The sequence below is a fragment of the Cervus canadensis genome, chromosome 6 (genome assembly GCF_019320065.1).
Source record: "Cervus canadensis isolate Bull #8, Minnesota chromosome 6, ASM1932006v1, whole genome shotgun sequence".
Lineage (NCBI taxonomy): Eukaryota > Metazoa > Chordata > Mammalia > Artiodactyla > Cervidae > Cervus > Cervus canadensis.
Window position 1 is genome coordinate 14,737,706 of NC_057391.1, and position 27,794 is coordinate 14,765,499.

At 37.7% G+C, this 27,794-nt stretch overlaps 1 protein-coding gene across 1 annotated transcript; it reads left to right on the forward strand.

Annotated features, from left to right (window-relative positions):
- The first annotated feature begins 3,437 nt into the window (after positions 1-3,437).
- Positions 3,438-27,794, forward strand: SPESP1 (sperm equatorial segment protein 1). The gene is made up of 2 exons (XM_043472829.1): positions 3,438-3,580; positions 26,586-27,794. The coding sequence occupies exons 1-2, from the start codon at positions 3,508-3,510 to the stop codon at positions 27,626-27,628; spliced, it is 1,116 nt and encodes a 371-aa protein (XP_043328764.1). The 5' UTR covers positions 3,438-3,507; the 3' UTR covers positions 27,629-27,794.

The window sequence follows — 27,794 nt, forward strand, 5'->3', positions numbered from 1 at the left end:
TGTTTCTGTTTTTTGAATAAGTTCATTTGTATAATATTTTAGATATATAAGAGATATCATGTGATATTTATCTTTGTCTGATTTACTTCACTCAGTATGATAATCTCTAGGTCAAACCATGTTGCTGTGAATGGCATTATTTCATTCTTTTTATGGCTGAGTAGTATTCCATTGTATACATAATATACCACATCTTTTTTATCCATGTCTCTCAAATAGATGTCTTATTTTAAACTCTCACTTAAAGCTCCTCACCCAATTTCCTTGAACTCTACCTAGAAAGAGAGACACAATCTTTGCAACCTCCAAACCTGTCCAGGGTTCTGTCTGCAAACTGCAAACCCTCTTCCCTACTCCAAGAAATTTTACTCTGCATGGGGGAAGTAGATCTTCCATCTCTGGAATCCACCCCAATCTATGCATTTTGCTCTCCCACTGTCCAATTTCCTTGATTTTTTATATCCAAAGCAAGTATGTCCACTAAAACACCAACAAAACAAGTTTACAAAGCAAAACTTTTTACCTAAGCAGTAGCTTCTACAACTGTGTTTTGACTTTCAATCCCACCATGAATTGGTAAAAATTCAGGTCCTCTTTTAAGTCTCTGAGATTCTAGCTGGCCTTCCCTAAGGCAAGTACATTGATATCTCAATGGTGGAATGAAAGGGAACAGGACAAGGAAGCCCAGATGATATCTCAAATATGATCTACTAGAACTTGAACATTTTCCCAAATTAAGTATACTTTGTAAGCATCATTTTAATGGTTGCCCAGCATTCTAACCAACAAATATAATTTACTATTCTCTTATTTTAAAAGATTATATTATAGATGATCTATTATGATTATCTTATGACATATTCCCCCTCACCCTGAATTTGTATAATTTACACAATCGTCAGTTAGTCAGTTCAGTCACTTAGTCGTGTCCAACTCTTTGCAACCCCCATGGACTCCAGCATGCCAGGCTTCCCTGTCCATCACCAACTCCCAGAGCTTGCTCAAATTCATGTCCATTGAGTCAGTGATGCCATCCAACCATCTCATCCTCTATCATCCCCTTCTCCTCCTGCCTTCAATCTTCCCAAGCATCAGGGTCTTTTCCAGTGAGACTGTTCTTTGCATCAGGTGGCCAAAGAATTGGAGTTTCAGCTTCAGCATCAGTCCTTCCAGTGACTATTCAGGACTGATTTCCTTTAGAAAGAACTGGTTGGATCTCCTTGCAGTTCAAGGGACCCTCAAGAGTCTTCTCCAACACCACAGTTCAAAAGCATCAATTCTGCACTCAGCTGTCTTTATAGTCCAGCTCTCACATCCATACATGACAACTGGAAAAACCATAGCTTTGACTAGATGGATCTTTGTCAGCAAAGTAATGTCTCTGCTCTTTAATATGCTGTCTAGGTTGGTCATAGCTTTTCTTCCGAGGAGCAAGCATCTTTTAACTTCATGGCTACAGTCACCATCTGCAGTGATTTTGGAGCCCAAGAAAAGAAAGTCTGTCACTGTTTCCATTGTTTCCCCATCTATTTGCCATGAAGTGATGGAACCGGATGTCATGATCTTTATTTTTTGAATGTTGAGTTTCCAAGCCAGTGTTTTCACGCTCCTCTTTCACTTTCATCAAGAGGCTCTTTAGTTCTTTGCTTTCTGCCATAAGGGTGGTGTCATCTGCATATCTGAGGTTATTGATAATGTTTCTCCCTGCAATCTTGATTCCAGCTTGTGCTTCATCCAGCCTGGCATTTCGCATGATGTACTCTTCATATAAGTTAAATAAGCAGGGTGACAACATACAGCTTGACATACTCCTTCCCCGATTTGGAACCAGTCCATTGTTCCATGTTTGGTTTTAACTGTTGCTTCTTGACCTGTACTCAGATTTTTCAGGAGGCAGATAAGGTGGTCTGGTATTCCCATCTCTTTAAGAATCTCCACAGTCTGTTGTGATCCACACAGTCAAAGGCTTTGGCATAGTCAATAAAGCATAAATAGATATTTTTCTGGAAGTCTCTTGCTTTTTCAATGATCCAACAGATGTAGGCAATTTGATCTCTGGTTCCTCTGCCTTTTCTAAATCCAGCTTGAACATCTGCAAGTTCATGATTCACATACTGTTGAAGCCTGCTGGGAGAATTTTGAGCACTACTTTGCTGGCATGTGAGATGAGTGCAATTGTGTGGTAGTTTGAACATTCTTTGGCATTGCCTTTCTTTGGGATTGGAATGAAAACTGACCTTTTCCAGTCCTGTGGCCACTGCAGAGTTTTCCAAATTTGCTGGCATATTGAATGCACTTTCACAGCATCATCTTTTGGGATTTGAAATAGCTCAACTGGAATTCCATCACTTCCACTAGCTTTGTTCATAGTGATGCTTCATCAGGCTCACTTGACTTGGCACTCCAGGATGTCTGGCTCTAGGTGAGTGATCACACCATCATGGTTATCTGGGTCATGATGAACTTTTTTGTATAGTTCTTCTGTGTGTTCTTGCCACATCTTCTTAATATTGTCAGCTTCAGTTAGGTCCATACTGTTTCTGTCCTTTATTGTGCCCATCTTTGCATGAAATATTCCCTTGGTATCTCTAATTTTCTTGAAGAGATCTCTAGTCTTTTCCATTCTATTGTTTTCCTCTATTTCTTTGCAGTGATCACTGAGGAAGACTTTTTTTTTTTTATCTCTCCTTGCTATTCTTTGGAACTCTGCATTCCAATGGGTTTATCTTTCCTTTTCTCCTTTGCCTTTAGCTTTAGCTTCACCTATCCTATTTGCTTCAAATGCCAAATGACAGTAGATGATTGACACTGAGTTCTTTGACAACTTCTCCTGTAGCTATAAGAGGATCATCTTCAATGACTGCTCGCAGCTGGTCAGTTGTTAACTTCGGATGGCTGGCCACTATGCGTCCCCATTACGACACTTCCAAGTTGTTGTAACGGCCAGGTTATTTGTCTGTCTTTCCCCCAGTCACTTCCTTCTGCACAGCGACCGTGTTTTAGGCACAGCAAGTCCAGTTCCTGGAATAGGCCAAGGCCACCACACCCACCCTTTAAAGCCTCAATATTCCCCTGGGCATCAAGATTTTCCCCTTCCTTCCCTTGGCAACCCACTTCAGTATTGTTGCTTGGAGAATCCCATGGACGGAGGAGCCTGGTGGGCTATAGTCCACGGGATCGCAAAGAGTCGAACACGACTGAGCGACTTAACTTTCTAACTTTCCCTCGATAAGGGCTTCCAAGGCTTAGCAACTGTGTTTAGGAGGGCGGGGCCAGGCTCCGTGGCCCCACCCCCTGTGTGTGGCACTAATAGGGGGCGTGGCCACGGCCGTTCGCGACCCCTTTCCCCCACCCAGGGCTTCTGCGCTTGCGTGCTGGGGACAACCGTTGCGGGGCGCCTGGGGCCCTGAGGAAGGACGGTCGTCCCGCCAACCCCCTCCCCTTTCGGACTGAGGTACCCGGCCTGGTGGCCCCAGGACGTTCCCGACGCATGGCGGAGTGCTGTGGATGATGCCCATGAAGTTCTTAGTCCTTATAGTTGCGCTGCTGCTATGGCCTTCGTCCCTGCCAGCGTATCGAAGTGAGTGACTGGCCAGAGGCGGCTGCCACTCCAGGGGACACTTGTGGGGGAACCTCCATGGGTTCCCGGGCCCGCCTGAGACCCAGCTCTTCCTTTTCTTGGCCCTACATGCCTCCCAAACCCCATTCTCCAGGGGCTCGGCCTCAGGTGCCAAGTTATGTCCCAGTTCTGGTCCGCCCCACCTGCGCACGGTGAGGCAGTGATCCAGGCTTTGGGTCCCAAGCGTGGCTGGGGTGAACCGGGCTGGGCACCTGGGACTGCGCAAGTGACCTCACCCCGGGCAGAGACAACCCTTGTTCACCTGGCGTCGTTTGCCCGAGAGTCGCTGCAGGTGTGGTAAAGCAGGATGGGAGCACCTGCGGCCAGTAGGCGGGGCACCCGCGTTTTGGATGGCTGCCTGGCTGGCTGGGCATGGTTTTTTTTACATTGTTCGCTACCTTTTTCGCTGTAAATGTAATCTTTCGTGACATGTGCAAAAGCATAAATTCCAATTTTATCGTTCGTCGTGTTTTCTTGAAACACAGCCAGCCTGTTGTCCAGGTTGCTTTCCCGCCGTTTAACAGCAGAGTTCAGTAGTTGCTACGGAGACAGGATGGGCTGCGAAGCCTGAACTATTCTCTCTCTGGCCCTTGATAGAAAGACTTTGAGCCCATGTTTAAACAGGGAGAGTGTGTGGATTGTGGAGGGCTGTCTAGGACACTCGCTGACCTCCTATGCACGCCCACGGAGCATCCTCAGGCGCACAGGATTCAAAACCTTAGTAGAGCAGGATTATGACTTAATTACTTGTCCCTCTCCGATGGCTGAAAACTAATAAGGTCATATTCAGGGGTGCTGAGACTACTAAATTAATATCACATGAACACCTTGAGGTATTTAAGTGTCTGATATCTGGTATTCCAGATAGACCATGCGGTCTATTCATCTAGCTTAACTTTAGTTCATTGTAGTATCTAGTGATGTTGGGGTTTGGTTTAACTAACTAAATAAAATTTAACAAGTAGGTGTGAAAAAAGTACTAAAGTGCATGCTAGTCATGCAGAGCTGTATTTCAGACTTGTTAAAAGCTCTTAGTTAACAATTAAATTTCTAGAATGAAAACACAGCACAACCGAAGTCACAAATAGTAGTGGATAAAGTTCTGGATAAATTGCCTTAGGTAACTAAAGTTAGCCTTTTCAATACTAGCACTTAATGATTGTTAGTTGTTTTAAACAAAAGTCTTTGTAAAATTCTTTCTTTCTTTTTTTTTTTTTTGCTGTAAAGAACAGAGCATACTGAAGATGATAATTGTCTTTTCTTGCTGTTACTAGTGGTCATTGTTACTAACACCAGAGATTGAATTTTGGTAGTTGTAGAGCAGTAGGTCACAACTGACCAATACGTATGCAGACTAGAGCTGAAGTGAAATTAATACTGTCACACAGCACTCTCTGAGACTGCTTGAGAGCAATACCTGGATACTCAGTTCGATCTCTTGTCTAACTCCAAAACTTCATGGCCTGTGCACTTTCTTTGTACCCTCTTAACCTAAACTTTCTTAAGGCTTGTAAGAAATGAAAAGATACTTCTCAGACAAAGGAATGATTTTGTGTTGAAGATACAGATGATACAAGAGAAAAGGAAATATATATATACAGGTCATAGGTCACAAAGATATCTTAGAAAGTGTAATTTACATATTTTCCATAGAAGTAGATGAAGGGATATGTAGGGCAGTACTAACATGGCTACTTTTCCTGTGAAACCAGGTTTATCATTGTGTTCGATTTAAATCAGGTATGTATTCTTTGTTTTGTATGTCTACTCTTCCAACAGTATTGTCAAGAGAGCCATATAAAAAACTGCTCTTTCATGCCAGATAAAAGACAAATTGGTTTTTTTAAGGAAAAGTGCATCTTTAACAATTTTTTTGGAATACAAGATAGTTTTGAGGTTATCTTATGCAAACATCACAGGAATTATTATATTTGTTGAAAACATCAGTACTTCTTTGGCATCTGTCTTTGTCTTTAGAAAGGCTTTAGTCCTAATAGACCATAGAAGGCAAGGGAAGTAGTAAGGCAATAAATATTCATATCTATTGGTGACTGATTGGAATTGAAAGTGAAAGCAGATTGCTTTTATTTCAAGAACACTGAGAAGGTGAAATTCACTTGGTTCTGGTGCTGCAAGTTCATTTTTCACTATTTCAAGGCTCAAGGCCATGGCACTTGGGAGAGTCTTTCAAACTTGTGAATGGAATGTTATGACACTTCATTAATGTTTTAGATAATGAGGAGTGTGTCTTCTAATGCAGATGTCAGAGGATGGCCTCTGGGGGTATAGTAGTTTCATTAGCCTATTAATATTTTACGGGAAAAATTCTGTCTTTCTGTTCTTTGGAGCTATTGTCCATGTTCTTTTGATAGGGTCTTGTGTTTTTTAAGACTTCTTGTTTTCTGACAGTAACCAGTTGTACCAAGACCACTTTGTATTTTCTGTGTTCTGAATGGGATTAACCACCCTTCTGAGAAGACAAAATAGTATATGGTGTTAGAGACCCGAGTACTTGGGATATATATCAATGCTGAGGTAATATTATTATTTAGGTCATTTTACTCAACAGAACTAGAAGAGATATATTTCATGGTCATGAATTTATTTGGGTTCTGATTAAACTTTAACATTACTCATAAGATAATGTTCTGATTTTTGACTCTTCACCTTAACTAAATTTGTATTCCTTTTTCAAAATATAATTTAGTATAGTTATTTTGGTTTTCTGTTGCAGCATAAAAGACCACCCTCAAATTTTATCATTTCTCACGATTCTGTGAGTTGTCTGCACTCAGCTGAACAGTTCTGCTTCATGTGGTGGAACTGAAGAAGCACAGTTTGGATGAGAACATCCAACATGGCTGCTCATCTTTCAGGGTCTTTCTCTACATGACTTCTCATTTTTCAGTAATCTAGCCCAAGTGTCCTTATATCATGGGAGCTTGATTCCAAGACAGAACTTTATAAGCCCTCAATATGCAAGTTTTTATAAAGCCTATGCCACGTCAGATTTGCTAGTGTCCTATAATAGGCCAAGACAGTCACATGGGAACAGCCTATATTCAGTGTGGGAAGAGACACATTAACCCAAAACATAAATATCAAGAAGAGCAAAGCCATAAAGTTATGTTTCTTCTGTTTTCAGCTTCATTGAGACATAATTGATTCATAAAATTATAATATATTTAAAGTGTACAATATGATAATTTGACATATGTATTAATATATATATATTAACTCCCACCATTGAATTAATTAACACATGTCACCTCACATCTTTACCTTTTTGTGTGTTTCATCAACTATCGTCATCATATTATACATTAGATCCTCAGGCTTTATTTTTCTTATAACTGAAAGTTTCTATTTTTTTTTAACCAGGCTTTCTCCCCATTTCCCCTATCCCTAACCCTGAAGTTATGTTTCCTTAACATGAACAGTTAATTAATATAAACATAATTACTTGTTTGTTTTACCTGCTACCAAAACTTAAAATTTGAATTAACAAATTATAGGAAAACTGCTGCATAAATAACAAGATGCAACATTTCCTTTTCTGATCATTCTTTGAGTATACCCTACTAATGAAGCATAGTTATTACAGCTTTGAGTTGGAAGTACTTCAGCTCAGTTATTCAAGTTTCTTTTAATTTGAAGGTGTTGGTGTTTTAGATGGAAGTTCTTACATGCTGACAGCTTTCAGGTATTAATTCTTACTTGCAACACTTCTGTAGAGTATGGGAAGTCTGTTCTTTATGAGCTCATTACATGACTTGGATGGAAAATAAAAGCAATTTGTTCTCCAGAGTTAAGACATTCAGGCAGAGTCTGGCCCATCTATAAATGATTCAATGCGTGGGTATATGTTAAGCTTTATATACATGAATTCTTTGTTGACAAAGCCATTCACACTTGTGGTAATACAAATCCTAGTTATATTTGAATCTTTTAAAAGATGAGCATCCATGGTTCTTGTTTTAAATTGGGTGCAATCACCAAGTACTATGTTAAGATTACAGTAAAAACATATGAGTTCTAAAGCACAATGACCAATCATATTCTGTTGAACTTTAACTACTTTTGTCTGTATCTGAGAAGTTTAAAAATTTATCTTTCCCTCTTTACTGAGCTACTATGTTTCCCCCAGTTATATTGAACATTTTGTTGTTACCTTTAACTTACCAGGTATTTATTGTTATGCCAGTTTTTTTTTTGTTTAAATTAATAATATTATTGGGCTTTAAGGCCTTAGTTTTTAAAAACATAAATTGCATTTTAAGCACATGATCAGATAGCACTCATCTTATTTTGTTGTTGTTCAATCACCAAGTTGTGTGTGACTCTTTGTGACCCTGTGGACTGCAGCACACTAGGCCTCCCTGTCCCTCACCATCTCCCAGAGTTTTCCCTAGTTCATGTCCACTGAATCGGTGATACATCCAACCATCTCATCCTCTGTTGCCCTTTTCTCCTTCTGCCTTCAATCTTTCCCAGCATCAGGATTTTTCCAATGCATCAGGTGGCCAAAGTATTGAAGTTTCAACTTGAGCATTAGTCCTTCCAATGAATATTCAGGGTTGATTTCCTTTAGGGTTGACTGGTTTGATCTCCTTGCTGTCCAAAGGGCTCTCAAGAGTCTTCTCTAGCACCATAGTTTGAAAGCATCAATTCTTTGGCCCTCAGCCTTCTTTATGGTCCAACTCTCACATCCATACGTGATTACTGGAAAGACCATAGCTTTAACTATATGGACCTTTGTCGGCAAAGTGATGTCTTTGCTTTTTATATGCTGTCTGGGTTTGTCATAGCTTTCCTTCGAAGAAGTAGTCATCTTCGAATTTCATGGCTGAAGTTACCCTCTGTAGTGATTTTAGAGCCCAAGAAGAGGAAATCTGCCACTGCTTCGACCTTTGCCCCATCTGTTTGCCATGAAGTGATGGGACCAGATGCCATGATCTTAGTTTTTTTAGTAATGAGTTTTAAACTGGCTTTTTCACACTCTTGTTTTATCCTCATCAAGAAACTCTTTAGTTCTCCGCTTTCTGCCATTGGAGTGGTGTCATCTGCATATCTGAGGTTGTTGATATTTCTCCTGGCTGTCTTGATTCCAGCTTATAACTCATCCAGCCCAGCATTTCACATGATGTACTCTGCATATAAGTTAAATAAACGGGGTGACAATATACAACCTTGTCATATTCCTTTCTCGATTGTGAACCAGTCAGCTTTTCCATATAAGGTTCTTGACCTGTATACAGTTGTGTCTCAGAAGACAGGTAAGATGGGCTGATAGTACCATCTCTTTGAGAGTTTTTTACACAGTCAAAGGCTTTACAATCATCAATGAGATAGAAGTATATGTTTTTCTGGAATTCCCTTGCTTTCTCTGTGATCCAGCAAATGTTGGCAATTTGGTCTCTAGTTCCTCTGCCTTTTCTAAACCCACCTTGTACGTCTGGAAGTTCTTGATTCAAGTACTATGGAAGCCTGACTTGAAGAATTTTGAGCATAACCTTACTAGCATGGCAAGTGAGCACAATTGTCTGATAGTTTGAACATTCTTTAGTACTGCCATTCTTGGGAATTGGGATGAAGAATGACCTTTTCCAGTCCTGTGGCCACTGCTGAGTTTTCCAAATTTGCTGACATTTAGAGTGTAGTACTTTAGTAGCATCATTTTTTTTTTTTTTAAGATTTTTAAGTAGCTCTGCTGGAATTTCATCACCTCCACTAGCTTTATTGGCAGCAGTGCTTCCTAAGGCCCACTTGACTTCACACTCCAGGATGTCTGGCTTTAGGTGAGTGATCATACCATCATCGTTATCTGGGTCATTAGGATCTTTTTCTGTATAGTTCTTCTATGTATTCTTGCCATCTCTTCTTGATCTCTTCTGCTTCTATTAGGTCTTTACCCTTTCTGTCCTTTATTGTGCCCATCTTTGCATGAAATGTTACTTTGATATCTCCAATTTTCTTAAAGAGATCTCTAGTCTTTTCCCGTCCATTGTTTCACTCTCTTTCTTTGCATTGTTCATTGAAGAAGGCCTTCTTGTCTCTCGCTATTCTCTGGAACTCTGCATTCAGTTAGGTGTACCTTTCTCTTTCTCCCTTGCTTTTCACTTCTCTTCTTTTCTCAGCTGTTTGTAAGGCCTCCTCAGATAACTGCTTTGCCTTCTTGCATTTTTTATCTTTGGGATGGTTTATGGTCAGTGCCTCCTGTACAGTATTACAAATCTCTGTAGTTCTTCAGGTACTCTGCTTACCAGATCTAATCCCTTGAATCTATTCATCATATCCACTGTATAATCATAGGGGATTTGATTTAGGTAGGGTTTGATTCAGGTCATACCTGAATGGCCTAGTGGTTTTCCCGGTTTTCTTTAGTTTAAGCTTGAATTTTGCTATAAGGATCTGAAGTTCTGAGCCACAGTCAGCTCACAGTCTTGTTTTTGCTGACTGTATAGAGCTTCTCCATCTTCAGCTGCAAAGAATGCATAACCAATCTGATTTCAGTATTGACCATTTGGTGATATCCACGTGTAAAGTCGTCTCTTGTGTTGTTGGAAAGGGTATTTGCTATGATCAGTGTGTTCTCTTGGCAGAATTTTGTTAGCCTTTGCCTTGCTTCGTTTTGTACTTCAAGGCCAAACTTGCCTGTTACTTCAGATATTTCTTGACTTCCTATGTTTGCATTTCAATTCCCTATGATGAATAGAACATTTTTTGTTCGTATTAGTTCTATAAGTCTTTTAGGTCTTCACAGAACTGGTCAACTTCAGCTTCTTCGGCATCAGTGGTTGGGGCATAGACTTGGATCACTGTGATGTTGAATGGTTTGCCTTGGAAATGAACTGAGGTCATTCTGTTTTTGAGATTGCATCCAAGTACTGCATTTTGGACTCTTGTTAATTATGAGGGCTACTCATTTCTTGTATGGGATTGCAAGGGAACTCCTCTTATATTGAGAGAGAGAGATTTTTTTTTTTTTTAGGATTTAGGATTTTTTAGGATTCTATCTTGACTTGTATGGTTTTTGAGCATATTTCTTTGTACTGCCTGGGTATTACATTATGTATACATAACTTATTACAGTCTATTGGGAATACTGGAGTGGGTTGCCATTTCCTTCTCCAGGGAATCTTCCTGACCTAGAAACTGGACCTGTGTATCCTGCATTGCAGGCAAATTCTTTACTGCTGACCCACTAGGGATGCCCTCCTTTCTGTTTTATGAGCTTAATTTAGTTATTCTTTTAGAATAGGTCTTCTGGCAACAACCTATCTTAATTCCCCTTCATCTGAGAGGTCTTGATTATCCTTTCATTGCTGAAGGATATTTTCCCTTGATAAAGAATTCTAGATTGATAGTCCTTTCCTTTTATCACTTGAAAAATACTATGCCGTTTCCTTCTGACATTCATGATTTCTCTTGAGAATTATAATTGTAATTTAACCTGCTTCTTTCAAGATTTTTTTCTTTGTCTTTAGAGTTTTCAGAAGTTTGACCATGATATATCTTAACATGGATTTCTTTGGATTTATTCTGTTTTGAGATTCAGATTCTTGAATCTGTAAATTCATGTCTTTTGCCAAATTTGGGAAATTTTCAGTCATTACGTTTTTGAATACCTTTTCTGTTTATCCTTTTTCTTTTCTCTTTCCAAGGCTCAGGTGATATGAATGTTAGATCTTTTTGTTACAGTCTCACAGGACCCTGAGGCTCTTTTCATTTGTTTGCATTTCATTTTCTCTCTTTTATTCAGATTGGATAATTGCTGTTATTCTATCTTCCGGTTCACTGCTTATTTCCTCTTTCTCCTCCATTCTGCTGTTGAACCTACCCACTGAGTTTTTCAGTTCAGTTATTGTGTTATTCAATTCTAAAACTTAATTCATCCTTATATATTCTATTTCTTTGCTGAGATTTTCTACTTGTTTATTAAGACTTTTATTTTTCATTTGTTTTAAGCACTCCATAATTGCTTGTTGAAGCATTTTTATGATGGCTACTTCTAAATCCCTGTCAGATAATTCTAAAATCTGCATCATTTCAGTGTTGGCATCTGTTGGGTTTTTTTTCTTAATCAAATTGAGATTTTTCCTGGTTCTTACAATGACCAGTGGCCTTTGATTAAAACCTGGATATTTTGGGTATTATGTTGTAAGACTCTGGACCTTATTTAACTCTTTTGCTACAGATTTAAATAGATCTCTGACACCACTTTAGTGGTGGATGGGGGGTGTTGCTTTGTTACCACAGGAAGGAGCTGAAAGTCCTTGCTCCTTATTTGGCCTTCTCTACTTGAAAAGAAGAGGTATTCATATTTGTTGCAGCACTTCGTGGGATAAGGGCAGAGGAATTGGGGAAGCTTAATGAAACTTGATGAGGGTGAAAGTCTGTGTTCTCCACTCAGCCTTTGCTGGTGGGGGTAGGATTGCTGGTTTTCTGTGCTTTTGCCTTTTTTTTTTTTTTTAATTGAAGGATAATTGCTTTACATAATTTTGTTGTTTTCTGTCAAACCTCAACATGAAATCAGCCATAGGTATACATATATCCCCTCCCTTTTCTGTCTTGTTAGTTTACTCTTTTCCTGGTCCTTTGGCCATGAAGAGAGCAGTCTTTTTCTTTGAGCCTTTTTTGTCTGTGTCCTTGGTGTTTTTGCATTGCCAGCATCTCCAGTTCCCAGTCTAGGATGTATATGGCAAAAAGAAAACCCAGGGAACTCACTGCTATGTCGTTACTCAGGTCCTGAAGTCCCTAGTTGGTCTGCCTTCATTGATCTACCTTTCAGAGTCTTCTCATCTCATGCTTGTCTTACATGTAGTGTTCAGGATTTTTAACTGTTTTAGTAGGAAGGATAGAGGAAAAATATATATTGTCTATCTGTTTGGAAGTAGAAGTCCAAATATATTGTTTTAAAACATTTTATTTGGGGCTTATGGAAGAGGCATTATGTTTTACAAGTAAACAAGATTACCTAAGTAGAACACACTGTGATGACTGTGATGCCCTACTTTTCATTTTGGTCAAAATATGTTGGAATTAAGTTTACAGTCGTTTTTGTCTATGTTATTTTCCAGTTTGTGTATAATGTATGTCGACTTAAAAAAATGCACAATGTAAGTGTTGTGAGTTAAGTTTTATTTGGGAAAAAATGAGGCGTGCAGCCCGGGAGACAGCACCTCAGATTTTGGAGTAATTGCTCCAAAGAGGCAGGGGGGATGGTCAGTATATATGTGATTTTGGTGAAGGAGGAATATATGCAACCAGACACATATTTTTCCAGAAAGTTTCTGCTAGTCTTGTGAAGCTTTCTGCCTGTCATGAGGGTCATTCATCACCATGGAGGATTTTAGTGCTTTTTAAAATATGAGTAGATACAAGAATTGGGCTCATAAAATCGGCTCCTGAAAATATCTAACTATTTGAAGACCTGTCTTGCCAGTTTTTCCCTGAGTAGGGTGCCTCATTTCTGTTCTCCACCCTGAACTCCTTTTGAGGGGGGTAGGATTTGAAAATCAGCAGCTACAGCAGCACATGATCTAATCCTTGTAGAGGTGGATGGCAAATGCCAATTTGTAGTTGATAGGTACTAGTTATTGGAAAGAAGAGAGAAGTCTTAATTGACTATCAGATATGTATTTAAGTTATTTAGATAAAATTTTATCTGAGTAGTGATTCATAGTACTCTAAATTAGAAAGAGACTGTAAATAAACTCAGTATTTTGAGAGTTTGTTTAAAATTGTCCTTTAATTTTTTATAATTATAAGCAATTAACCAGTATACTTTATTTTACTAGCAATATTCTTTTTACTTTAAAATGTTTGATACCAAACCTCAAGTTTTTGCCTTTTAAAAGTCTTTAGATTAATACATATGCTATTAATTTAAAATTGTTTTAGTTTGCAGGTTCATAATTAAGAATGTCAGGAATTATAACCAAGTTAATGTCCAAATAAAATACAATTCATATTAAATGTTGCCAGAGAATTATAGCAGTTAAAGACTATATATAGAACATTTTAATGAAAAAATTCTATTGGTCCATATGATTTTACAGAATTGTGTGAGTTTTATAATAACCAGTTTTTGAGATTCCAAGTGTTTGGTTTATAATACATTTCAAGTGAAATCCCATATTCACATTTTATGTATGTGGTGTTTGATACCGTTCTTGAAAAGTTTAGCTATATGGACCTCAAGTGCAAAAATCCAAATTCTTCATATAGATTTGGATGTGTCCTTACTTTCCAGTTTTGTATTCTGCGATAACTACACAATGACCACATAAATAAAACACATAAGAATACGTTTCTAAAAGTAAGTTTTTTAAAAAGTCTTAAAAAAAAAGTCTTAAGATTTACCACTTTTCTTTTGAGATTTTAAACTGTTACATTAAATAAGGAACTAACCAAAGAAATATTAAAATTGCCTAGTTTTCTTATAGTCCTACATTTTATTACCCTTTGAAGTAAAGATTTTTCATATTAAAGCTTCCAAATTTGAGGTTATACATCTTTTAAAAATTGTAGCTTCTTTCCTTTTTTTTAACCAAAAAGCTGGAGTTTTTGGTTTAGTTTTCCTTTTTATTCAGCTTAGAAGCTATTGGTTCTTTGATCAAGATTTAGGGTGGCTTTTTTTTATTTCTTAAAACTTTAGTCTCAAAGGAAGTAAAGAATTAGGTATCTTTCTAATAAGCCTTTTAACGTTAGCATTAGTGTCATTGCTTTTTATTGTTATTTTTGGCATGCAGTCACTTTTTAGTTGCATAGAAACTCTTGCCCCACCCCCCTTTTTAGTGTAAGGTTTCCAGAAAAATTTGTTAGAACAATTAATGCACTTTAGTATTACTAAGTAGGAAATCTCTCCAGAAACAGATAAAGGTATAACCATTGAGGTTTTTACAAAACAATACATTTATATATTTCCATTCTTTTAAATGGATATTGTGGAAGAAATTGTTTTTACACCTATTATGAGTTGAAGTTTTCATTCAATTAGATAGATTCATGCAATTTTATATTAACTTCCTCATGCTTTAAAATAGTAAAATTTGGCATATATTATGGCATAATGGCATAATGAAAAGAGATAGCATAATTACTCTGGTAAATAAAACTCTTGGTTTATGTATGCCTTCAGTTAGCTCTGCTAACTAAAATGAAAATAACGTCTATTGATAAAATTAAATTTTATTAATTCTAATTCTTTCAAAATGATTTTTAAAACCTTTGTGTTAATGTTCAGTAAGTGTAATGCAAACCAGTTACCAATATGAGATTTTAAATGTATAATATACATAGAATAAAGTGCACAGTCTAATGTATAGTTTAATTAATTTTTATAGTTAATGTTTCTGGGTAACCAATGCGTAAACCAAGAAACAAAATATTTCCAACTAGTTTAGTTTGCAAACATTATATTTTAACATATAGAAATAGTTGAAGTCTTACATAGAAATTTATTATTTTTTATTTTTTAAAATTTATTTTAATTGGAGGCTAATTACTTTACAATATTGTAGTGGTTTTGTCATACACTGACATGAGTCAGCCATGGGTGTACATGTGTTCCCCATCCTGAACCCCTCTCCTACCTCCCTCCCCATCCCATCCCTCTGGGTCATCCCAGTGCACCAGCCCCAAGCACCCTGTCTGATGCCTTGAACCTGGACTGGTGATCTGTTTCACATATGATAATATACATGTTTCAGTGCTGTTCTCTCAAATCATTCCACCCTCGCCCTCTCCCACAGAGTCCAAAAAGACTGTTCTATACACCCGTGTCTCTTTTGCTGTCTTGCATGTAGGGTTATCATTGCCATCTTTTTAAATTCCATATATATGCATTAGTATACTGTATTGGTGTTTTTCTTTCTGGCTTACTTAACTCTGTATAATAGGCTCCAGTTTCATCCACCTCACTAGAACTGATTCAAATGTATTCTTTTTAATGGCTGAGTAATATTCCATTGTGTATATGTACCACAGCTTCCTTATCCATTCGTCTGCTGATGGGCATCTAGGTTGCTTCCATGTCCTGGCTATTATAAACAGTGCTGCGATGAACATTGGGGGACATGTGCCTCTTTCGATTCTGGTTTCCTCGGTGTGTGTGCCCAGCAGTGAGATTGCTGGGTCATATGGCAGTTCCAGTTTTTTAAGGAATCTCCACACTGTTCTCCATAGTGGCTGTACTAGTTTGCATTCCCACCAACAGTGTAAGAGGGTTCCCTTTTCTCCACACTCTCTTCAGCACTTATTGCTTGTAGACTTTTGGATAGCAGCCATTCTGACTGGCATGAAATGGTACCTCACTGTGGTCCTGATTTCCATTTCTCTGATAATGAGTGATGTTGAGCATCTTTTCATGTGTTTGTTAGCCATCTGTATGTCTTCTTTGGAGAAATGTCTGTTTAGTTCTTTGGCCCATTTTTTTTTTAATTAATTAATTTATTTTTTCAGTGGGTTTTTGTCATACATTGACATGAATCAGCCATGGATTTACATGTATTCCCCATCCCGATCCCCCCTCCCACCTCCCTCTCCACCCGATTCCTCTGGGTCTTCCCAGTGCACCAGGCCCGAGCACTTGTCTCATGCATCCCACCTGGGCTGGTGATCTGTTTCACCATAGATAATATACATGCTGTTCTTTCGCAACATCCCACCCTCACCTTCTCCCACAGAGTTCAAAAGTCTGTTCTGTACTTCTGTGTCTCTTTTTCTGTTTTGCATATAGGGTTGTCGTTACCATCTTTCTAAATTCCATATATATGTGTTAGTATGCTGTAATGTTCTTTATCTTTCTGGCTTACTTCACTCTGTATAATGGGCTCCAGTTTCATCCATCTCATTAGAACTGGTTCAAATGAATTCTTTTTAACAGCTGAGTAATATTCCATGGTGTATATGTACCACAGCTTCTTTATCCTGGCCCATTTTTTGATTGGGTCATTTACTTTTCTGAAATTGAGCTGCAGGAGTTGCTTGTGTATTTTTGAGATTAATTCTTTGTCAGTTGCTTCATTTGCTATTATTTTCTCCCATTCTGAAGGCTGTTTTTTCACCTTGCTAATAGTTTCCTTCATTGTGCAAAAGCTTTAAAGCTTAATTAGGTCCCATTTGTTTATTTTTGCTTTTATTTCCAATATTCTGGGAGGTGGGTCATAGAGGATCCTGCTGTGATTTATGTCGGAGAGTGTTTTGCCTATGTTTTCCTCTAGGAGTATTATAGTTTCTGGTCTTATGTTTAGATCTTTAATCCATTTTAAGTTTATTTTTGTGTATGGTGTTAGAAAGTGTTCTAGTTTCATTCTTTTGCAAGTGGTCGACCAGTTTTCCCAGCACCACTTGTTAAAGATACTTTAAATATATAATATGAGATTTTAAATATAATTTTCTCCATTGTATATTCTTGCCTCCTTTGTCAAAGATAAGGTGTCCATAGGTGTGTGGATTTAGGGCTTTCTATTTTGTTCCATTGATCTATATTTCTGTCTTTGTGCCAATACCATACTGTCTTGATGACTGTGGCTTTGTAGTATAGTCCGAAGTCAGGCAGGTTGATCCCCCCAGTTCCATTCTTCTTTCTCAGGATTGCTTTGGCTATTCGAGGTTTTTTGTATTTCCATACAAATTGTGAAACTGTTTGTTCTAGTTCTGTGAAAAATACTGTTGATAGCTTGCATTGAATCTATAGATTGCTTTGGGTAGTATACTCATTTTCACTATATTGATTCTTCCAATCAACATGGTATATTTCTCCATCTATTTGTGTCCTCTTTGATTTCTTTCATCAGTGTTTTATAGTTCTCTATATATAGGTCTTTTGTTTCTTTAGGTAGATATATTCCTAAGTATTTTATTCTTTTTGTTGCAATGGTGAATGGAATTGTTTTCTTAATTTCTCTTTCTGATTTCTCATTGTTAGTCTACAGGAATGCAAGGGATTTCTGTGTGTTAATTTTATATCCTGCAACTTTAGTGTATTCATTGATTAGCTCTAGTAATTTTCTGGTGAAGTCTTTAGGGTTTTCTATGTAGAGGATCATGTCATCTGCAAACAGTGAGAGTTTTACTTCTTTCCCAGTCTGGGTTCCTTTTATTTCTTTTTCTGCTCTGATTGCTGTGGCCAAAACTTCCAAAACTATGTTGAATAGTGGTGGTGAGAGTGGGCACCCTTGTCTTGTTCCTGACTTTAGGGGAAATGCTTTCAATTTTTCACCATTGAGGATAATGTTTGCTGTGGGTTTGTCATATATAGCTTTTATTATGTTGAAGTATGTTCCTTCTATTCCTGCTTTCTGGAGGGTTTTTATCATAAATGGATGTTGAATTTTGTCAAAGGCTTTCTCTGTATCTATTGAGATAATCATATGGTTTTTATCTTTTGATTTGTTAATGTGGTGTGTTACATTGATTGATTTGTGGATATTGAAGAATCCTTGCATCCCTGGGATAAAGCCCACTTGGTCATGATGTAGGATCTTTTTAATATGTTGTTGGATTCTGTTTGCTGTAATTTTGTTAAGGATTTCTGCATCTATGTTCATCAGTGATATTGGCCTGTAGTTTTCTTTTTTTGTGGCATCTTTGTCTGGTTTTGGTATTAGGGTGATGGTGGCCTCATAGAATGAGTTTGGAAGTTTACCTTCTTCTGCAGTTTTCTGGAAGAGTTTGAGTAAGACAGTTGTTTGCTCTTCTCTACATTTTTGGTAGAATTCAGCTGTGAAGTTGTCCGGTCCTGGGCTTTTGTTTGCTGGAAGATTTCTGACTACAGTTTCAATTTCTGTGCTTGTGATGAGTCTGTTAAGATTTTCTATTTCTTCCTGGTTTAATTTTGGAAAGTTGTCCTTTTCTAAGAATTTGTCCATTTCTTCCAAGTTGTCCATTTTATTGGCATATAGTTGCTGATAGTAGTCTCTTATGATCCTTTGGATTTCTGTGTTGTCTGTTGTGATCTCTCCATTTTCATTTCTAATTTTGTTGATTTGATTCTTCTCCCTTTGTTTCTTGATGAGTCTGGCTAATAGTTTGTCAATTTTATTTATCTTCTCAATGAACCAGCCTTTGGCTTTGTTGATTTTTGCCATTGTCTCTTTTGTTTCTTTTTCATTTATTTCTGCCCTAATTTTTAAGATTTCTTTCCTTCTACTAACCCTGGGGTTCTTAATTTCTTCCTTTTCTAGTTGCTTTAGGTGTAGAGTTAGGTTATATTTATTTGACTTTTTTCTTGTTTCTTGAGGTAAGCCTGTATTGCTATGCACCTTCCCCTTACAACTGCTTTTACAGTGTCCCATAGGTTTTGGGTTGTTTTCATTTTCATTCATTTCTATGCATATTTTGATTTATTTTTTAATTTCTTCTGTGATTTGTTGGTTATTCAGTAATGTGTTGTTCAGCCTCCGTATGTTGGGATTTTTAATAGTTTTTCTCCTGTAATTGACATCTAATCTTACTGCATGGTGGTCAGAAAAGATGCTTGTAATGATTTCAATTTTTTTGAATTTACCAAGGCTAGATTTATGGCCCAGGATGTGATCTATCCTGGAGAAGGTTCCATGTGCACTTGAGAAAAAGGTGAAATTCATTGTTTTGGGGTGAAATGTCCTATAGATATCAATTAGGTCTAACTGGTCTATTGTATCATTTAAAGTTTGTGTTTCCTTGTTAATTTTCTGCTTAGTTGATCTGTCCATAGGTGTGAGTGGGGTATTAAAGTCTCCCACTATTATTGTGTTATTGTTAATTTCCCCTTTCATACTTGTTAGCTTTTGTCTTACATATTGCAGTGCTCCTATGTTGGGTGCATATATATTTATAATTCTTATATCTTCTTCTTGGATTGATCCTTTGTTCATGATGTAGTGTCCTTCTTTGTCTCTTTTCACAGCCTTTATTTTAAAGTCTGTGTTTTCTGATATAAGTATTTCTACTCCTGCTTTCTTTTGGTCTCTGTTTGTGTGGAATATCTTTTTCCAGCCCTTCACTTTCAGTCTATATGTGTCCCTTGTTTCAAGGTGGGTCTCTTGTAGACAACATATATGGGGGTCTTATTTTTGTATCCATTCAGCCAGTCTTTGTCTTTTGGCTGGGGCATTCAACCCATTTACATTTAAGGTAATTATTGATAAGTATGATCCTGTTACCATTTACTTTGTGGTTTTGGGTTTGACTTTATACACCCTTTCTGTGTTTCCTGTCTAGAGAAGATCCTGTAGCATTTGTTGGAGAGCTGGTTTGGTGGTGCTGAATTCTCTCAGCTTTTGCTTGTCTGTAAAGCTTTTGATTTCTCCTTCATATTTGAATGAGATCGTTGCTGGGTATAGTAATCTGGGCTGTAAGTTTTTCTCTTTCATCACTTTAAGTATGTCCTGCCATTCCCTTCTGGCCTGAAGAGTTTCTATTTAAAGATCAGCTGTTATCCTTATGGGAATCCCCTTGTATGTTATTTGTTGTTTTTCCCTTGCTGCTTTTAATATTTGTTCCTTGTGTTTGATCTTTGTTAATTTGATTAATATGTGTCTTGGGGTGTTTTACCTTGGGTTTATCCTGTTTGGGACCCTCTGGGTTTCTTGGACTTGGGTGACTATTTCCTTTCCCATTTTAGGGAAGTTTTCAACTATTACCTCCTCAAGTATTTTCTCATGGTCTTTCTTTTTGTCTTCTTCTTCTGGGACTCCTATGATTCGAATGTTGGGGCATTTAACATTGTCCCAGAGGTCTCTGAGGTTGTACTCATTTCTTTTAATTCTTTTTTCTTTTTTCCTTTCTGCTTCATTTATTTCTACCATTCTATTTTCTACCTCACTTATCCTATCTTCTGCCTCCGTTATTCTACTGTTGGTTTCCTCCAGAGTGTTTTTGATCTCATTTATTGCATTATTCATTATATATTGACTCTTTTTTATTTCTTTTAGGTCCTTATTAAATATTTCTTGCATCGTCTCAATCCTTGTCTCCAGGCTATTTATCTGTAACTCCATTTTGTTTTCAAGATTTTGGATCATTTTCACTCTCATTATTCTGAATTCTTTATCAGGTAGGTTCCTCATCTCTTCCTCTTTTGTTTGGTTTGGTGGGCATTTATCCTGTTCCTTTACCTTCTGACCTTCTGAGTATTTCTCTGCCTTTTCATCTTGTTTATGTTGCTGTGTTTGAGGTGGTCTTTCTGTATTCTGGCAGTTTGTGGTTCCTCTTTATTGTGGAGGTTCCTCGCTGTGGGTGGGGTTGGACGGGTGGCTTGTCAAGGTTTCCTGGTTAGAGAAGCTTGTGTCAGTGTTCTGGTGGGTGGAGCTGGATTTTTTCTCTCTGGATTGCAATGAAATGTCCAGTAGTGAGTTTTGAGATGTCAGTGGGTTTGGTGTGACTTTGGGCAGCCTGTATTTGAAGCTCAGGGCCATGTTCCTATGTTGCTGGAGAATTTGTGTGGTATGTCTTGCTCTGGAACTTGTTGGCCCTTGGGTGGTGCTTGGTTTCAGTGTAGGTATGGAGGCTTTTGATGAGCTCCTATCGATTAATGTTCCCTGGAGTCAGGAGTTCTCTGGTGTTCTCAGATTTTGGACTCAAGCCTCCTGCCTCTGGTTTTCAGTCTTATTCTTACAGTAGCCTCAAGACTCCTCCATCTCCTTTAGAAGAAAATGGGCTGCCTTTCTGGGTGCCTGATGTCCTCTGCAAACATTCAGAAGTTGTTTTGTGGAATTTGCTCAGCCTTCAAATGTTCTTTTGATGAATTTGTGGGGGAGAAAGTGGTCTCCCCATCCTATTCCTGTGCCATCTTAGGACTGCCCCCTAAAGTGTTTTCAAATGACCAATATTTTTAAGCCTATGAGATAAAGGGCAGATTTAGTATCTTAATTTTATAGTTAAGTAAATATTAAGAGAAATTTAGTAGGTACTAATTTAGTAGTAGAGAAATAAGGTCATAATACTAGAAAGTGGTAGAACCAGAACCAGAATGAAAGATAATTTTTCACTGCACTAGGTCACAAGTTAATTTCCCTTAGCATTTTCCTTCAGAAAAACCCCTAGATTCAGGACAATGCATTTTATAAATATTTGCTGTTGTTCAGTCACCAGGTTGGGTCCAACTTTGGTACCCCATGACTGCAGCTCACTATGCTCCTCTGTCCTCCACTATCTCCTGGAATTTGCTCAAACTCATGTCAATTGAGTTAGTGATGCCATTCAACCATCTTGTCCTCCTTCTCCTCCTGCCCTCAATCTTTCCCAGCATCAGGGTCTTTCCCATTGAGTCAGCTCTTTGCATCAGGTGGTCCAAGTATTGGAGCTTCAGCTTTAGCATCAGTCCTTCCAATAAATACTCAGGGTTGATTTTCTTTAGGATTGACGACTAGTTTGATCTCCTTGCAGTCCAAGGGACTCTCAAGAGTCTTCTCCAGCACCACAATTTGAAAACATCAATTCTTCACCACTCAGCCTTCTTTATGGTCCAACTCTCACATCCATACATGACTACTGGGAAAACTATAGCCTTGACTAAATGGACCTTTGTCTGCAAAGTGAGGTCTTTGGTTTTTAATATACTGTCTAGATTTGTCTTAACTTGCCTTCCAAGAAACAAGTGTCTTTTAATTTCATGGCTGCAGTCACCATGCAGTGATTTTGTTCCCAAGAAGTTAAGATCTGTTAGTGCTTCCTCTTCCCCCTTCTATTTGGCATGAAGTGATGGGATCTGCAGGCATGATCTTAGGTTTTTGAATGTCTAGTTTCAAGCCAGCTTTTTCACTCTCCTCTTTCACCCTTATCAAGATACTCTCTAATTCCTCTTTACTTTCTGCCATTAGAGTGGTATCATCTGCGTATATGAGGTTGTTGATATTTCTATGGGCAGTCTTGATTACAGCTTGTGATTCATCCAATCTGATATTTCACATGATGTATTTTGCATTTAAGTTAGATAAGCAGGGTGATAATATACAGCCTTGTCATACTCCTTTCCCAATTTTGAACCAGTCAACTGTTCCATGTCTAGTTCTAACTGTTTGCTTCTTGACCTACAAACAGGTTTCTCAGGAGACAGGTAAGGTGGTCTGGTATTACTCTTTAAGAATTTTCCATGGTTTGTTGTGATCCACAAGGTCAAAGGCTTTAGCCTAGTCAGTGAAGCACAGGTAGATTTTTTTTTCTGGAATTCCCTTGCTTTCTCTATGATCCAACGAATGTTGGCAATTTGATCTCTGATTCCTCTGCCTTTTCTAAACCCAGGTTGTATATCTGGAATTCTTGGTTCACACACTGCTCCAGCCTGGCTTGAAGAATTTTGAGTATAACCTTACTAGCATGTGAAATGAGCACAATTATATGGTAGTTTGAACATTCTTTGCCATTGCTCTTCTTTGGGATTGGAATGAAAACTGATCTTTTCCAGTCCTGGGGCCATGGCTGTGTTTTCCAAATTTGCTGGCATATTGAGTACAATACTTTAACAGCATCATCTTTTAGGATTTTAAATAGTTTAGCTGGAATTCCATCACCTCTGCTAGCTTTCTTGGTAGTAATACTTTCTAAGGCCCACTTGACTTCACACTTCAGGATGTCCGGCTCTAGGTGAGTGGCCACACCATTGTGGTTATCTGAGTCACTAAGATTTTTTTTTTTTTTGGTATAATTCTCCTGTGTATTCTTGCCACCTCTTCTTAATCTCTACTTTTTCTGTTAGGTCCTTCCTGTTTCTGTCCTTTATTGTGCCCGTTCTTGCATGAAATAGTCCCTTGATAGCTTCAGCTTTCTTGAAGAGTTCGCTTGTCTTTCCCATTCTGTTGTTTTCCTCTATTTATTTGCATTGTTCATTGAAAAAGCCCTTCTTATCTCTCCTTGCTATTCTTTGGAACTCTGCATTCAGTTGGATATATCTTTCCCTTTGTCCTTTGCCTTCTTTCTCATCTTTCCTCAGCTATTTGTAAAGGTTCCTCAGACAACCACTTTGCCTTCTTGCATTTCTTTTTATTTGGAATGATTTTGGTCACTGCCTCCTGTATAATATTACTAACCTCCATCCATAGTTCTTCTGGCACTCTGTCTACTGGACCTAATATAATTTATATACATAAGAATACATAAATAATTATTTTCTTTAAAAAATATGGCCTTTAATTGTTTACTGTGTTAAATGATTGGGTGTCTGTGCTTAGAGAGTAAAAGTTTATAGATAAGTCCAGAGACCCCTTTAATGTCCAACTTCAGTCCCATTCTCTCTCCTCAGGGGCAAATGCCCACATGAATTTGATAATGTTATCCTTCTAATCATTAAAATTTCTCAATTCCCAGACAAATGTATGATGCTATATCATTGGTTCATAAAAAATTATGAGGATAATATACAAATAAATCTATGTTCTCTTTCTTTTTTCACCTATCATCAAATGGATCTTGAAATATGCCAGACTTTTCTAAACATGACATAAAATGCAGAGTCTGCTTTTAGAATCTAGATCTCTAGTAGACATGTCTAGTATCTTTCCACTATGACATTGCCTATTAAACTTATGATTAAGACTTTTTTTAAATTTAGAAATATGCTTTCAAGTTTGATTAAAATTCCATCTGGTCTAAATTTAACAGGTGAGTTAAGAAAGAGAGGAGGAAAAGCATTTGGGGACTACTTTGTGCTTGCTAAAGAGCTGAATAAAAGTGCCTCCTGGGCAGAAAGTTTGCTATTTCATTTGCCTGCAGAGGGAATATTCAGTTAGAACTTATTCATTAGTGTCTGGGAAAAAGTAACTTACCTCCTTGAATTAAATCAATTTATATCCATAATAGTGGCAAAATAAATTCAAAATTACTTGTAATACAAGATTCTAGCACTTAAAAAACTTCTGACTCTAGAGTAGGGGAGTTGAACAGAATTTCAGAGTATATTATTCAGTAATCTTTTCTGTTTTCCACATTGGAAATGAGAAGATGCTACAAAATACCAGTGTAAATAGAACTGCCATTTTATTGTAAGAGTAAAATGTTGATGATTTAAACCAGAAATCAGTAAACTTTTTCTGTAAAGGCCCAGATAGTTTTCTAGGCCATAAAGTCTCTGTTCCAGCTATTCAGCTCTACTGAACAGCCAAAAGCAGCTGTATACAATACATAAACAAAGGAGCAAGACTGTCTTGAGTTAAAAAAAACAAACACTTTATTTATAAAAACATTTGGGTGGATATGACTCACAGGCTGTAATTAGATCTTTTCTGGGTTGAAAGGAGTGGTGATGTTCTAGTTGCTAAGTTGTGTTCGACTGATATACTGGTAAATGTTTAACAACTGGCTTTTCTGAGAGATGAGTACACCCTGACTTACAGCATTTGCGCATTTACATGGTATAAATACTCTCACCATGGTCGATTTCAGACGACCTACTCGACCTACTTGACATCACTCAACACGGAGGTGAAAGAGATAAACAGAGGCATACCATTATATAGGATTTATAACGTACTAGATACAAATTTTCCAGACAAGAATACTGGAGCAGGTTGCTATTTCCTACTCCAGGGGATCTTCCTGATCCAGGGATTGAACCCACGTTTCCTACATTGGCAAGCAAATTCTTTACCACTAAGTGACCTGGGAAGCCAACCACTATATAGCATTTATAACATCAAGATTGCCAGGAAAATATCAATAACCTCAGATATGCAGATGACACCACCCTTATGGCAGAAAGTGAAGAGCTTCTTGATGAAGGTGAAAGAGGAGAGTGAAAAAGTTGGCTTAAAGCTCAACATTCAGAAAACCAAGATCATGGCATCTGGTCCCATCACTTCATGGCAAATAGATGGGGAAACAGTGCAAACAGTGTCAGACTTTATTTTTTTAGGCTCCAAAATCACTGCAGATGGTGACTGCAGCCATGAAATTAAAAGATGCTTACTCCTTTGAAGGAAAGTTATGACCAACCTAGATAGCATATTAAAAAGCAGAGACATTACTTTGCCAACAAAGGTCCATCTAGTCAAGGCTATGGTTTTTCCAGTGGTCATGTATGGATGTGAGAGTTGGACTGTGAAGAAAGTGGAGCTCTGAAAAATTGGTGCTTTTGAACTGTGATGTTGGAGAAGACTCTTGAGAGTCCCTTGGACTGCAAGGAGATCCAACAGTCCATCCTGAAGGAGATCAGTCCTGAGTGTTCATTGGAAGGACTGATGCTGAAGCTGAAACTCCAGTACTTTGGCCACCTCATGCAAAGAGTTGACTCATTGGAAAAGACCCTGATGCTGGGAGGGATTGGGGGCAGGAGGAGAAGGGGATGACAGAGGATGAGATGGCTGGATGGCATCACTGACTCGATGGACATGAGTTTGAGTGAATTCCGGGAGTTGGTGATGGACAGGGAGGCCTGGCGTGCTGCGATTCATGGGGTCGCAGAGAGTCGGACATGACTGAGTGACTGACGTGAACTGAACTGAGATATAAATAACCTCAAGAGCATAAATAATAGTAAGATAAAATAAAATAATAAGAAAGGATGAGTTTTGAATATTTATTACCTTGTTTTGATGAATATATTTACTTAATTGTAAATACAGAATTTAATTTTTAATGATGTATATGTTTACCATCTGGCTCATGAAGTTCATTAAAGTTTAATTGGCTCTAATGAGCCACTGTGAGTCTACTATAACCCACCCCTGTGTAAGAGAACATAACCAAGAATTTTTTTTTAATAAGCTACCTACTGAATCATAAGTTATATGAGAGAGTAAAAGCAAAGAGATATACAGAATTGTGTTAATATGCAACTTTTACAGTAATCTTGCTCATGTATTTTAATAAGAATCTGAAAAAATAATTTTGTTCATTTAGGTGAGAGTTGATGGTGTCAGAGGTGCTTTATTTCTTGGTTCTTTATCTCAACTTTTAAGTGATAGCATATGAAGTAAATTTAGGTGAGTAAATACTGTCAGTATGTCATATATAATAATAAATGTTACTTTTTTTTTTCCTTAAGGAGTAACTGTGACGCCTGATGAAGAACAAAACTTGAATCATTATGTACAAGTTTTACAGAACCTAATACTAAGTGTTCCCACTAAGGAGCCAGGTCGTCAGAAAAAATCAAAGTCTCCAAATAATGTTAATTCCATAGGACCGAGAGTATCAAGAGTTAAGGAGATAAATTATACACATGATGTAAGTCCAGGTGACAATGATGTTTTAATCAATCCTGTCAGTGAAGAAACTACAACTTTCCCTACTAGGGGCTTCACCCTGGAAATAGACAAGAAAAAACGTACTAAAAGCACAGCATTCTGGTCGATTAAACCAAATAATGTTTCTGTTGTTTTACATGCAAAAGAGCCTTATATTGAGAAGGACGAGCCAGAGCCAGAGCCAGAGCCAGAGCCAGAGCCAGAGCCAGAGCCAACTGAACGTCGCACTGAGGCACCACAGCAAGTGCCAAGTGTTACTGAACCAAGCCAAGACGTCACCTCTTTAAGTAGGAGCACTGACTTTGACACCGTCATGGAAGAAGAAGATGTTCCTCAGCTCTCAGGTGACAATGGAATGGATTATCTTGAATCACATGATGTGTATAATGAAGACGTTTTGAAAAGAATTGCAGACATTAATTCACAGTTGCATCACATACCTCTTCCTGAGAGCTACAAGCCAGAATATAGAGCGGACATTCGAGCCTCTAAAGAACACCTAAAACGAAGCCTTGCTCTAGCAGTAGCAGCAGAACATAAATTAGAAAAAATGTATAAATCCCAGATGTTACCACAAGGACGAAGCAGTGGTGGAGTTTATGACATTGTAACTGTTATTAACATGCTGTATAATTCTAGATATAAATTATCTGAATATTTAGATATAAAATATGTTCCATCAGAGATGAGAGGGAAAGCTACTGTAGTAGTCCGTACATTGAAAAAAATACTATGTGTTGGTCATGGAGAAGAAACTCACAACCTCCTTAAGCAGTTATTAAATAATAATATAAAAATTTTACACATACTTGATACTCATGACAAAGATGATTCAAGCTAACTGTGCATTCATTTGTGGGAGAAATAAGCATATTAGTGATTCAAAAGTTGTATGAAAATATTTTCTATTGTAGTTTACTGTGTTAACATCTTTATATGTCATGTGTTATGAAAAATTTTCATATGCACTGAAACCTAACAATTTAAAATAAAAATTTGATTCAGGA

Bases quoted from the DNA above. Each gene is read 5' to 3' on its own strand.
- SPESP1 (XM_043472829.1), top strand. From the start codon at position 3,508: ATGATGCCCATGAAGTTCTTAGTCCTTATAGTTGCGCTGCTGCTATGG. The intron at 3,581-26,585 runs GTGAGTGACTGG...TTTTTCCTTAAG, and splicing joins GTCCCTGCCAGCGTATCGAA to GAGTAACTGTGACGCCTGAT.